The 13913-nt window shown below is 40.7% G+C and overlaps 1 protein-coding gene across 1 annotated transcript; it reads left to right on the top strand.

Annotated features, from left to right (window-relative positions):
* Positions 1-1090: 1090 nt before the first annotated feature.
* Positions 1091-12760, top strand: LOC131727703 (cilia- and flagella-associated protein 47-like; the record flags this gene model as incomplete). The annotated part of the gene is made up of 4 exons (XM_059018991.1): positions 1091-1198; positions 2702-2813; positions 3415-3519; positions 12409-12760. Coding segments are annotated over 4 exons (499 nt in total), but the record flags the coding sequence as incomplete, so codon positions are not given.
* Positions 12761-13913: the final 1153 nt, after the last annotated feature.

Raw genomic sequence — 13913 nt, forward strand, 5'->3', positions numbered from 1 at the left:
TCACAGTGGTACTGCTGTAGGCTGCATGGTCAGGAATCTAACCATTATCTAGTATTTCTAGTGTGAAGGCAATGTAAGTGACAGAATATCCAAGCTTGAGGGAGGGATACCCTAGACAGCTGAAGAAGTTGAGGCTTCATACAGGGCAAGGTTTTTGCTGTCAGTCATTTATTATTTGTTTCTTTTTGTTAATCAACACTTTCATTATGTTTTTGTACTGAACAAGGTGATTAGAATAAACCATGTATTAAAAAGGCATACAACAGAACATGTGATGGATTAAAAATGTAAAGCTCCCAAAGCAAAAGAAGTACACCTCAGTGTGCTTTCTGTGGAACGTCATTCATCTGTTAGAATCTTTAGCATCTTTTGTTCTTAAGCATTGATCATTAAAAATAGTATTCCTTAGCAATTACATTAGCATGAAGGATTTTTCACACTCTTGTATTAGTTACAGTTTTGCAAGCCATTTATTCCTTCAGGCTTCAAAAAACATTTTTTGTTTGCAGCATGATACCAGTATATGTATATATATATATTTTGCTGGGTTTGATCCCAATAATTCATATAAACTTCCTGTTACAATTTCTAACATTAGAAAAGCCGCCTTTTTTTTTTATATATACAAAGTTCTTGAAACAAAAAGCAAGGTCAAATATGTTAATGTTTTACCAGCTTGTTAATGTAAAGCCGGCACCAAAGACGACGCTGTCATACTGGGTATTAAGAAGTATTCACCCAGAAGAAAACTGGGCCAGTTTAACAATGCAATAGTAACATAATCAATATGCCTCAATTTATAAATAGCCATCATTCAGCAAAGTTAAATAAAGCTGTTATTTTATGCATTGCTCATATACAAGTTATACCATGGTAATTTTGCATGGATTTTACCATGATTTTCCTGTGCTTATGCAATATTTACCTACTACATTTTAATATGGTTACTACAGTAGTTTTCCTTGTAACCGTCTCTACAGTATTTGACTTTCACTGTTGTAAGATGACATTGCTTAACCATTGTCCAGAAACATCATATGAAACCTTTTGATTGTGCTGGGGAAAGTAACATTATCTTCTACTTTTACAGTGTCATATTCCAGTCTGATGTAGTTGGAGAATTTTGGTATGAACTGGAATTAATTGCAGAGAAGCCAGTGGCAACTACACTTCCTGAACTCCAGTGTGAACTTGGAAAGTAAGTGCAATACTTACGTACTGTAACTTGTGCAGTGTTGACATCCATGGCAGAGAGAAACGTTAGCAATTTATATTAATACACAGTTTAGTATTATATTAGTATTATTAGTATTATTTTTAGTATTAGTATTATTTTTAGTATTTAGACATGCAGTCCTCCGATTGTCTAGCTGTCAGTTGACATTTCTGTGAGGTGTCTTCCACAAAGCTGATAGTGAATTTGCCACTGTTTTGACATCCATGGCTTAAACATCAAAGAAATAACACCACCTATTTTTAAAACACTTTTTATATTGTGTGTAATTAATTGGCTTTTATACCACAAGAAAACTGGTTCCTGACTACACAAAAAATGTGATGGATTATATCTATTGAATGTACTACTTTTAATGTCCTTAGGGTTATGCCAGTATTTTATTACCAACCTTTTCAATATTGCTGAAAACGAAATTAAGATTTTCCTTTTGTATATGTATCATTCTATTACTAGTGTACTTAGGGGGGAAGTCGATCAACTACAGTACTTCCCTGTAGTCTTACACAGGCCTGCATTAGATAAGCGAACATGGCTAAATACATCTTAAATTATGTGTCTGGTCCACAAGTAATGTCAAAAGCCCTAAAACTTAGCAGCAACCTTAACCGTGTCCTGTAATTTTAGAAGGTAAATTATGTATGTGTGATATATTTTATAACACAGATATGTCATAAACCAACATTTTGCTTAGATGAAAAAATGGCTGATGGGACAAGATCTTGGCACCAGTTAACTGGGTCAAGATCTAATCATCCTGAAAATCAGGTCATATTCACCATAACTGTGAATCACTGTAACATAAATGTCCAAGAAACAGACATGTACAGACAAGCACAAACAGTGAGTAAAGATGTTTGCAGTGGCTGTATTTTAAACATGCTATACAGATGCAATAGGTATGCAAGATTTTAGTTAGATTAAAACAGATGTAAGATTATTTAAAAAGCATAAGATATAGATCGAGAAAATAAATGCTTTCAAACCATCAGCTTACAAACAGTCCTTTTTAATAGGGTCATTAGGCTATCCTTCACACTCTATCTAATCTCAAACCATACAGGTTTGGATATAATAGAAATGCAACTGGACTTTTCCTGTAAATAAGATATAATATTAGTGAATTCGGTCTTGTGCTGCATGACAGACTACTATATAGCACATAATTGTGTGCTGTTTACTGACTGCAGTCAATGCTATAACCTGAGCTGAGCCATTATGCACTTTTGGTGTTTCAGTGCATGAAAAATGCCATAAAAATTATAAATGTTAACTTATTATCAAAGACTGGCAAGTGAAAAGGGACTTCTCTTAACTATCTTGTCATGTAATGTAAGCGATTGAAGCTGGAATTTAGTAATTCTCCCCTTTTGAAATAGTTCTGTTTTCCATTTGTTCAGCAGAAATGTTTCTCCAAACTTCAGAGTCTATGTTAAACTTGCATTTTGTCTGTTATCTTTTACACAGATGGACTCGTGAGTTTATCCCTTTAGTTAATCCTACTGATGAAACTCTGAAATTGGAAACTGTCAACAGTAATCCAAGCAATTTCTCTTTGGAGATAGAACCTAAGAAACCGGTAAGCATCTCTAGTGCAGTTTGCTTACAGAAAGTGCTATATTTTGTTAATGTCACCAAATTACTGTTTTAGGAAATATTTTTGCCATAATCAATTTATTTCCCTTAGGCAGGTATAATATATATATATATATATATATGTATACATGGAGCAGCAGAGGCTGGCTGATAACCCCCCAAACCCCTTTAGTACATCTTTTTGATATAGTGGGTTGCAACGATTATCTTATCTAAGTTTGCCTGAAGTCACAAATGTTATTGGGCCACCTTTAGATGATAGATCTCTAACAAAATAACTATCTTAGCTTTAAACCCCTATTGTACTGCACCATTTAAGGGGCTGATCATGTTTATATTATATTATATTATATATATATTTATTTTATTTTAATACAAATCTGAAGACTATCAGTGAAAACCATTTACTGCTGTAGACTTTATCAGTTTAAGCAGACCATGCATGCTGCAAGGAAAGAATGCACAGAGTAGAATGCATTAATCATAAAAATCAAAACTGTCAATAGGAGGCATTAAGAGAAACTGACTCTAAATAACATACATTGATTTTTTTTACTTTGTTGTTTTTCATGTGCTGGAAAAAGCTGGTTGTGGCACCACACTCGTCGACCAAGATACCTGTCCAGTTCTGTCCTTCTGCCCTCGGGAAAGCTAACCACACAACAACCATTACATTCACGTGCAGACAGGTATGGTTATATGTAGTTACACGGTACAAAAATACTACATTTTAACACAAACTTTAGACTTCGCCTTCCCAGTCTTGTTATAAATTCAGTTTACCAATAACTGCTTTGAAGATATGTACAGTATGTGAATGTATCTAATTGTATTCATTTAAAGTGTTACAGAACACCCTTTAGTGTTTAAAACAAACACACTACCTTAATTACGTGAGACTGAACAGAACTGTACAATCTGATTTGGTGAAACCGCTCCACCTTCTGGCCACGGAATGTGTTCTGCTATTCCGGTCAAGCAGCCCGGTCTGCTCAGCGAGCAGTTCCACGTGGTGAAGCATGGCTCTGCTCAGAGAGCAGTTCAACGTGGTGAAGCATGGCTCTGCTCAGCGAGCAGTTCCACGTGGTGAAGCATGGCTCTGCTCAGAGAGCAGTTCCACGTGGTGAAGCATGGCTCTGCTCAGCGAGCAGTTCCACCTGGTGAAGCATGGCTCTGCTCAGCGAGCAGTTCCACGTGGTGAAGCATGGCTCTGCTCAGCGAGCAGTTCCACGTGGTGAAGCATGGCTCTGCTCAGCAAGCAGTTCCACGTGGTGAAGCATGGCTCTGCTCAGAGAGCAGTTCCACGTGGTGAAGCATGGCTCTGCTCAGCGCGCAGTTCCACGTGGTGAAGCATGGCTCTGCTCAGCGCGCAGTTCCACGTGGTGAAGCATGGCTCTGCTCAGAGAGCAGTTCCACGTGGTGAAGCATGGCTCCACCCTGCAGGTATTGCTGATTCTCCATATTCTAATATTGAATAAAAGACAAACATGCAATACTGGCAAAATACAATATTTGATCCATAATAATATTATTAATGTTATTATAGTTTATTTATTAAAAATATCTGCTTTATACAAAGAGCCCCGAGAGCCCCAAGGCCTTTCAAGAAGAATAGAAAATTACTTTGTAACTGGAAATTTCGATTTCGAAACAGGAGATTTCACCTTTAAAACTTGAAAAAAATGTAACAAATTGATTTTGCGAAAAGGCTAAAACCTTTTCCTTTTCCACATCGAACAAGCGGAACCAGTCTGTTCACCTCACAAAATTCCGGCCTATCCGTATTGCTGATAGGTCTTTTTCAACATAATATCTGTATCTGTTTTGATGTTTTTCATTCACATATCTTGATCATTCTTGGTCATAAATCAACTGGGGAATCAACTGGTCATACTTCCTGCATTTGTATCTGCCTCACTGTTTTAAACAGGGATAAGCCTGATGCTGATAAAGCGTAGTGATATTTCTTAGGATCATAAAATGTTGCATGTTGCATGTTATATAACTTACCTGGAAAAGAGGGTTTTAATTAATGAAAGACTAATGCGCTTCCACCAGGATATACTGGACTTTGAACGCCGCTACCAAGGACAGTATAACGAGAACATGATGGGAGACTACATTTGGGGGCTGATTCGTGAAAGTGATTTACAGTATAATCGTAAATCTCGAAAAACTACTCACTTCTAAATCTTTTGTAGTCATTTTTGTATTACTTTAGTATAAATACATGTTAATTTGGATTCATATGTTGTTTTTTTTCTGACTTTATGTGAACGAAAAGACACAAATTCGCCCGTTTTCTCATTGGAAATAGGTAAATTTCAAAATATCACTGTCCTGGTCACAAAAGCAAAGTTTGTGGGGAATAATAGCCATTTTCTATACTTTTGAGGCATAAGCAATTAGGAAATAACACTTACTACCCAGGAACAAAAATTGTGTTACATAGTGTTCTCAGCTTGAACTTCAATCTATGCGTTAGTATGCGTGTTGCTGCAGTCAGAGACAGATTTGAAAATCTAAGGTTAAAAGCAACTTTTTCCACTTCAGTCAACTTTAAAAACAAAAACAATTTATGTGGTTGTGGCAATGTGCCCCGCCCCTGTGTGCAATTGTGTGTTATGTGTTGCGTGCGTGTGTAAATGTTGGTGTATAGATTGGTACACGGGATATAAACAGGTCTGTGTTTCACGTGTGTTTAAATTGTATATTTGTATTTAGGCACGGGATTGCACATCACGCACGTGCATTTAAAATATAATATGCGAGCACGGGGTTGCACAGAATTAATTCACGTGCTGGGATTCAAGTGAATAATTAATTAGTAATTGAATCCCAGCACAACAGTATATATAGATGCACATTTTCACTCAGTTGGTGGTTGGTGTTCGGTGAGTGGAGAACGGGAGAGAGAGAGAAGGAGAAACTAAATAGTGAAAGAAAGCGTAACTATAATAGTTGTTTGTACTCACCGTGTTTGTTCGTCTGTCTGTCCTGCACCGTCTGTTTAGCGTTTAGTCGTTTTGTATGTCTATTTATTTTGGCGTGTAGTGCCGTGTCCTGTGTTTTTGTTGTGTTTAAAACCTTTTTATTTTCTGTTTATTAAATGCTGAGCGCGATCACGCGCCCATCTTATACCAAACCACATCTCTCTGTTTATTGTGTTCCTGTTTCTGGTCTGACGCCACCCACTCCGGCCGCCTTTGTGACACGTGGTGTCTTCGTGGATAGCCGCGCCTCCAAGCGTCGGACCAGGAGGGGTCTGGATTAAAAAAAAAAAAAAAAAAAAAAAAAAAAAGATTACAAATATTGTTTTGGGGGAAAAAAACAAACATAAAAAATCAATGGCAGAAGACGCCATCAAACTGCGGGGCTGGTTCCTGGAGAATGCTGGGCTGGAGGCCCAGTCTCTGCCCATAGTCGTCCAGGCCCTGTGGATGATGGACAGTGAGAGATGGGAGGCCTATCAGCAGGAACACACCCCAAACACCTTGGAGGAAGGTGTGGAGTTTGTCCTCAGCTACCTGGAGGCAACCATAAATGGAACAGCAGCCCAGGTAGCAGGACCACCAGCAGAGGAGTACCTGCTGTCCCCATCTCCACCAGCAGAGGGTGAGTACCTGCTGTCCCCATCTCCACCAGCAGAGGGTGAGTACCTGCTGTCCCCATCTCCACCAGCAGAGGGTGAGTACCTGCTGTCCCCATCTCCACCAGCAGAGGGTGAATGCCTGCTGGTTTTGCCTTCACAGCCCAAGCGGGAGGCAGAGACGGATAAAGAGGTGAAGGACAGGGAGGAGGAGTGCCGCCTAAGGGCCAGGCATCCCCGGCGATGGCTTAACGCCATCGCCGGGGTGCCTCCTCTGCGACCAGGATCACCTGTTCGCCCACTGTCCCTTCCGCAGCTATGGGGAGGAGCCTGAGCGTCCACAGCCCAAGCGGGAGGAGCCTGAGCGTCCACAGCCCAAATGGGAGGAGCCTGAGCGTCCACAGCCCAAATGGGAGGAGCCTGAGCGTCCACAGCCCAAATGGGAGGAGCCTGAACGTCCTACGCCTGAGTGGAAGGAGCCCGAACATCCTACGCCTGAGTGGGAGGAGCCCGAACGTCCTACGCCTGAGTGGGAGGAGCCCGAACGTCCTACGCCTGAGTGGGGGGAGCCCGAACGTCCACAGCCCAAGAGGGGGGAGTCGGTGCGTCCACAGCCCAAAAGGGAGGAGTCGGTGCGTCCACAGCCCAAAAGGGAGGAGTCGGTGCGTCCACAGCCCAAAAGGGAGGAGTCGGTGCGTCCACAGCCCAAAGGGAGGCAAGTCGGGGCTTCCACAGCCCTGGGACCCAAGCCACCAGCAGAGGGAAAATGCCTGCTGGTTCAGCCCCAAGAGCCGGAAGGGGAGGGGTTACAGGCTCAACCCCCCTGAAAATTTTTGGGGGGAGAAGGGCAGGATGCTGGTGTCCCCCAGCAGCCTCTCGCTATGCTGCTGAAGGCAGCACGGCGCACACATGCCCAGCCGCCACAGCAGAGGGAGCCAGCACCGCCAGGAGCAGAGGAGCTGGAGCTGCCTCTGCCTCCACCACCACCAGGAGCAGAGGAGCTGGAGCTGCCTCTGCCTCCACCACCTCCAGGAGCAGAGGAGCAGGAGCTGCCTCTGCCTCCGCCACCACCACCTCCAGGAGCAGAGGAGCAGGAGCTGCCTCTGCCTCCGCCACCACCACCTCCAGGAGCAGAGGAGCAGGAGCTGCCTCTGCCACCACCACCGCAAGGAGCAGAGGAGCAGGAGCTGCCTCTGCCTCCGCCACCACCACCGCAAGGAGCAGAGGAGCAGGAGCTGCCTTTGCCTCCGCCACCACCACCGCAAGGAGCAGAGGAGCAGGAGCTGCCTCTGCCTCCGCCACCACCACCGGAAGGAGCAGAGGAGCAGGAGCTGCCTCTGCCACTTCCAGGAGCAGAGGAGCAGGAGCTGCCTCTGCCTCCACCACCACCAGAAGCAGAACAGCAGGAGCTGTCTCTGCTTCCCGTACTTCCACCACGGGGAGTACGGTGGCTGGAGCCCCAGAAAGGGGAGCTGTCGGCCACAAAGAAGGGGGAGGAGGTCTGGAGACCACTTTCCCCAGCAGCAGTTTCGCTGCAGGAGTTCTTGTGGCCGGAGCCCCACAGGAGGGAGCTGCCGGCTATGAAGAAGGGGGAGGTCGGGGGACCACCTGCCCCCGCAGCTTTTTCGCTGCAGGACGGGACCAGCATGCTGTCAGCCGTGCCACTACCGGCAGGGGTGCTGACAGCATGGCCAGCCATGGGCCCACTGAAGCCTCCCTTCCCAGCCCGAGACTTTGTCCTGGACTGCTGGGTTTTTAAGGGGGGAGGTGGCCGTTGAGGCCATGTGTGCTGCGCACAAGGGGGGGTATATGTGGCAATGTGCCCCGCCCCTGTGTGCAATTGTGTGTTATGTGTTGCGTGCGTGTGTAAATGTTGGTGTATAGATTGGTACACGGGATATAAACAGGTCTGTGTTTCACGTGTGTTTAAATTGTATATTTGTATTTAGGCACGGGATTGCACATCACGCACGTGCATTTAAAATATAATATGCGAGCACGGGGTTGCACAGAATTAATTCACGTGCTGGGATTCAAGTGAATAATTAATTAGTAATTGAATCCCAGCACAACAGTATATATAGATGCACATTTTCACTCAGTTGGTGGTTGGTGTTCGGTGAGTGGAGAACGGGAGAGAGAGAGAAGGAGAAACTAAATAGTGAAAGAAAGCGTAACTATAATAGTTGTTTGTACTCACCGTGTTTGTTCGTCTGTCTGTCCTGCACCGTCTGTTTAGCGTTTAGTCGTTTTGTATGTCTATTTATTTTGGCGTGTAGTGCCGTGTCCCGTGTTTTGTGCTGTTTTCAACCCTTTTATTTGTTAATAAACGCTGAGTGCAGCCATTGCACTCAGCTCATCATCAACCACTGTCTTTGTTTTGAATTCCTGTCTGGTCTGACGCCACCCACTCTGGCCGTCTTTGTGACAGTGGTCTATTTAAAAAAGTAGCCTTGGCAGATTATCTGTTGATTATGTTCTTAAGTAAGGACAACCTAAATTTGAAAAAGCATACACTTTCACATTTGAGCCTGTATTGTCCAATTTAATTAACTGTAATCTAGCATTTGCTTGATTATCTGTTGATTATCTCCTACTTAAGTGCAGACAATGCTAAACCAGCCGCAGCACATTATTTTTTATATTTCCATCCTTCTGATTGTATGCTGATTTATTTCCTTCTTACAGCATGAAGGCTCTGTCACAATCTTCATATAACTGTCATATAACTATCATACAAAATATTTATTTTTTCTTTAATATAACATAAATTATAAAACTAGTTTGTATTTATTGAGACTCAAGGTTAGTATTTGGCTTTGATTTTCTTATTTCCTGCACTTTTGTTTCGAACTCTTTTGAGCAAATGCCTGCATCAGAACAATGAGGAAGGCTTTTGTGGCTTTAGTTTTTTTTTAATTTTCCAAAATGGTTTATTGTTGTTTTTGCCAAAATATTCCATTAAAGATTCTCCCTATTATACAAAGGCATGAGATGGTGCTTCAGAACTGCTGAATCATTGATGACTGTGAGGTATCCTGTTACTAAATTGAAAAAGACAGTGTTGCTCTGCCAAAACTGTTTAGAAGCCAAGCTTGGCTTTAATAAACGGTCTCACAGCTTTCATTCATGGGAACTTTTTTTCTCTTCAAATGCATGTTGCCCTGTGCTCCTGGATGTGAAAAGTCGACAGTCTTTGTTTGAGGATTCAAGACCGGGCATCACGTTGGCTCTGGAACTCCCAAGGGTTAGGGAGTCCAAACTGTTAGGAGCGGTTTGTCCTCAATACACTACAGGGGACCGTAACTGGCCAACTCTACAGAGGCCAGGAGACAACATCCGATCTTTAAATTCTGTGTGTAAAAGGGCGATTGGCTTGGTTGTGGGATAGAGGACGTCCACTAACTTCAGTTCTCCTGAGCTGTTGATTATCTCCTACTTAAGCACAGACAACTGATTCATTTGTTTTGTACTACAGCATCAGCTGTGGCAGGTGATGTTGTTACACACTGGTAAAAGAATAACACAATGTAGTAAAGCAATGTACAAGCAATAGCATAGGAAAGCAAAGGGAAGAATGGGAAGGAACAGAGAGATACTGTAATACATGTTCCTATATTTGAACTTGCAGTTTTCTTAACCTGCTGTCTTTCCAAATTGGGGTTTTGTATTGCTGGGTAAAAAGTGTCCTAAGAGATACCAGAAAAGTATGGTAATTTGCAGCACTCCAGTGGGTAAAAAGACACTCCACTGCACAAGAGAAAAAATGTTATTTAGACAGCAACACAAATACAAGAAAGGTTCTGAGAAAATAAATTCCAGGGGAGCATTGCGAAGTGCAATCTATCTGATTGATGCATGGTTGTTGTGGTCTCTTGGACTGTGTTACATATACTAGAAACATGTAAAGGAGGCCTATAGCAAGCAGCAGTGGATAATTGGTTGTGTGCCTTGGCTTTGTTTATTATCCTACTACTATAGGTAATTCCTTCTAAATTACATGTCACCACTTTAGTATCTTGGCTCAGTGATATAAAAGATATCTACTTTTCAAAGTAATGTTTTTCTAACAATTTCTTTGAAAAATATACAGTAGTTGGATATAGTTTTTTTAATTTTTTAATCTTTCTAATCTTGTATAGAGGAAGCAGAAATGTACACATTTCAAACATCTAGCCATTGAGATTTCAGTTTAAGCTGCTAATGTCAGCAGTTTCAAACTAATGCTCACAGACATTAACTGACTTGAAACTAATGATGGGGTTCCTTGAGATTATTGCCTAGGGAAGTAGTTTAGGCAACAACGCTATGGACTAAGAGATCACACAGAGGCTTTTTTTTTTAACTTATTGTGTTTTGGCAAATCAATATATTGATTTATACATAATTAGAGGGCAGCAGGTTGTACACTACATATTCAAGCTATTTCTTACTCCTACTGGCCATTTGCACAAAACAAAATTTAGGAAGGAAAAAATGCACCCAATTTAGTTCATATCTCAAACGTTTAATTTTTTTAGTTTAGTTTAAAAAAAAATGTCTATAAAAAAATGTGTGGACAGTAAATTGGAATAACACAGTTTAATAATCTGGCCCATTGTATTTATTAATATCGCACCGTAGGAGTGAAATAAATCATTTAAATAACCATTATAAGGTTATATAAAACTCAAAGAAACCTGAATGACAATTCACAAATACATACTGATGTTAACATGTTAACATAACACTTTATGGATGTTCAGATAGGGCAGAATATTTACAATACAAAAATAAGTCAACTTTCATCAATCCTCACTAATCTTGCAGGAAACTTAAGGGCCATTTGCACATGTAGGCTACATTAAAGATTGATGATGGCGTGCTTGATTTGTGTTATTGGTTATGCAAAATGATGTATGGGGGTCCTACTTTAGCAATTATGTGCTCCAAACTTGTTCTACTTAATTAAAACACCAAGGTCGTTGTGGCAACATTAAAGGGTCCGATACATGTCACTGTGACAGGGCAGAGGCCCTGCACGCCGAGAAGTGTGTGTTTTGTGGCGGACAACCATCTTGGCTCAGGTGCAGAGGAACAGCCTGGGGCCAAGATGGCTGCCTTTGCACGGCCATACAATGTAAATTGGTAATTGTTATATTATATAATTGAAAAGCGGAATGTGGCCAGGTGGTAATTGAATGATTGAGTGTCAATTACCCCTATAAAAGAGAACAAAGGGATGAATGTTTGAATGGAGATGGTTCAGTAAAGGTGTGTCGTCCAGCCTGAATAGACCGAGACCGAGACAGAGACAGAAAACACTGCGATGGGGAGTTACATTGTGCTTAATTTATTATTATTATTATTATTTTTTTTGTGCAGTTTAGCGCTTCCTGCACACTTTTATTAAACACAAAACAAACAAATAAACAAAATACAGGAACAAAATAAGTTTGAACAAAACAACTACAAACAAAAACTCCTCAAAATACACATACCCAAAACACCCAAGCTTCGGCTACCCGGTGCTCTCTTTTTTTCTCTCTACTCCGCACACACTCTTCTCTCTCTCCTACACACTCTCACTAACAAACACATTGTTCTCTATTTATACCATGTGACTAGGGGTTGATTGACAATTAATCATTCAATTACCACCTGGCCACATTCCATACTTTTTAGTTAAACAATAAAACAATTAAACAATTAACAATTGACATTGTGTGGCTGTTCAAAGGCAGCCATCTTGGTCCCACGCTGTTCCTCTGCACCTGAGCCAAGATAGCTGTCAGCCACCAAACACACACTTCTCAGTGTGCAGAGCCTCTGCCCTGTCACAGCCACATAAAAAAGGGAGTAAATATTCACTACAATGTATAATATTGACATGTGTATATAATTTCAGGTTTTAGATGACAAATAGATGAAAAACTCAAGGACTACAAATGGTAATAAGCTTATCTGATACACATTATAACTGCACAACCTGATTCTGCTTTACTTTCAGCTGGAAGAATGGACATTCCACATGTCTGGAGTAGGCCTTATCCCTCTGCCAATGGAGCCTCTAAGTATCAGCACTTGTGTTGGCACGCATTCCTCCATTATTGTGCCCTTCAGAAATCCTACTGATGACAATGTGCTGGTGGATGTGCTGCTAACAGGTAATGGGCCCATTTGAATCTAATGCATCCATTAAAACTGTCAGTTCGATAACTCAGCTAGCAAGGAAGAAATGAACAGGAATGATATTCAAGAGCATTATAGCCCGAAGAGGACAAAACATGATTTATATGCAATAAAATTTATAACGCAGGATCTGTCCATGCAATATCCCAAGGCCTGAGCAGCAAATTAATCTGGACCACCTGGTACCTTTTAACTGCACCGTAATTACACTTTTTCAGTCAAAACACATACCTGTTCTTCAGCAGACAATACTGCTTGCCATTATAGTGTGTTAGCAGAGGTGGTGAATTCAATTTACAATTGTTGCCAGTAAAAGATTTGTAACACTCCTAGGCTACATTTAATTTATATCCCTGCTATGTAGCCTGTATGCTTGTGAATAAAATGGTTTTGCATTAAAGCACAGACATGTATAGAATTTTATTTTTGGTAGGGATTCGAACCCAATTTTTTACCGTTCCGGTTCGGCTCCGAACTGAACCGGAATTTTCGGCTCCAGTTCCGAAAGTTCGAACGAAATTTAATACCGGTGATACAGGAAATAAGTTAGCATTCGTCTTTTTGAGCCTTTCTACGCATGCGAACAGAAAAGACTGTTATTGCGATCTTTCCAATGAGTCTAGTAAATTGTTTTACTTTTTATTAAAATATACATTATATGTGGTAGAAATCGAAAACACGTCGTTGTAATATTAATAACATGTTTTTCATATTATTATTTAATAATAGGTTAACTTTAGGCTATGCAGTTTACAAAGATTACATTTAATCGCTGGTTACTTTATATTATAGGTTTTCTTTGTACATGTACTTGCAATATATTTGCAAATATTAGTGAAAGAGAAATAAATACAATACATGCATTATTTTGTATATGGTTTATGACATAAGCAGAAATAATTTATCATTTGTTGTGCGATTTATTTTTATGTGCAATTATATTTGTGTTTAAAATGTAATAATGACAGTTACTAATACGACATATTATCTATTATTTAATAATAGGTGTTAAGTTTAATTCCCAGTTTACAAAGACGTGGCAAACTCTCACCAGTTGTCATTTTAAATTTGCAATCGTCGCGGATATTTATATTAGGTTTTCTTCGTACAAATAATACAGCGAAAGAGAAATAAATACATGTATAATTTGTATGTGTTGACATACTGTATCAGAAACCATTATGCATTTGTCTTGATGTGCAATTATATTTGTGTTAAAATGTGTTGACTTAAAAAAAAATCTACACAGGAACTTCATGAAAGTTTCCAAAGAAAAAATCGCCTCGGGTTGGACCTGCAGCTGCCAAACTCCACTGTCCACTG

Source organism: Acipenser ruthenus, unplaced genomic scaffold (assembly GCF_902713425.1).
Source record: "Acipenser ruthenus unplaced genomic scaffold, fAciRut3.2 maternal haplotype, whole genome shotgun sequence".
Taxonomy (NCBI): Eukaryota; Metazoa; Chordata; class Actinopteri; order Acipenseriformes; family Acipenseridae; genus Acipenser; species Acipenser ruthenus.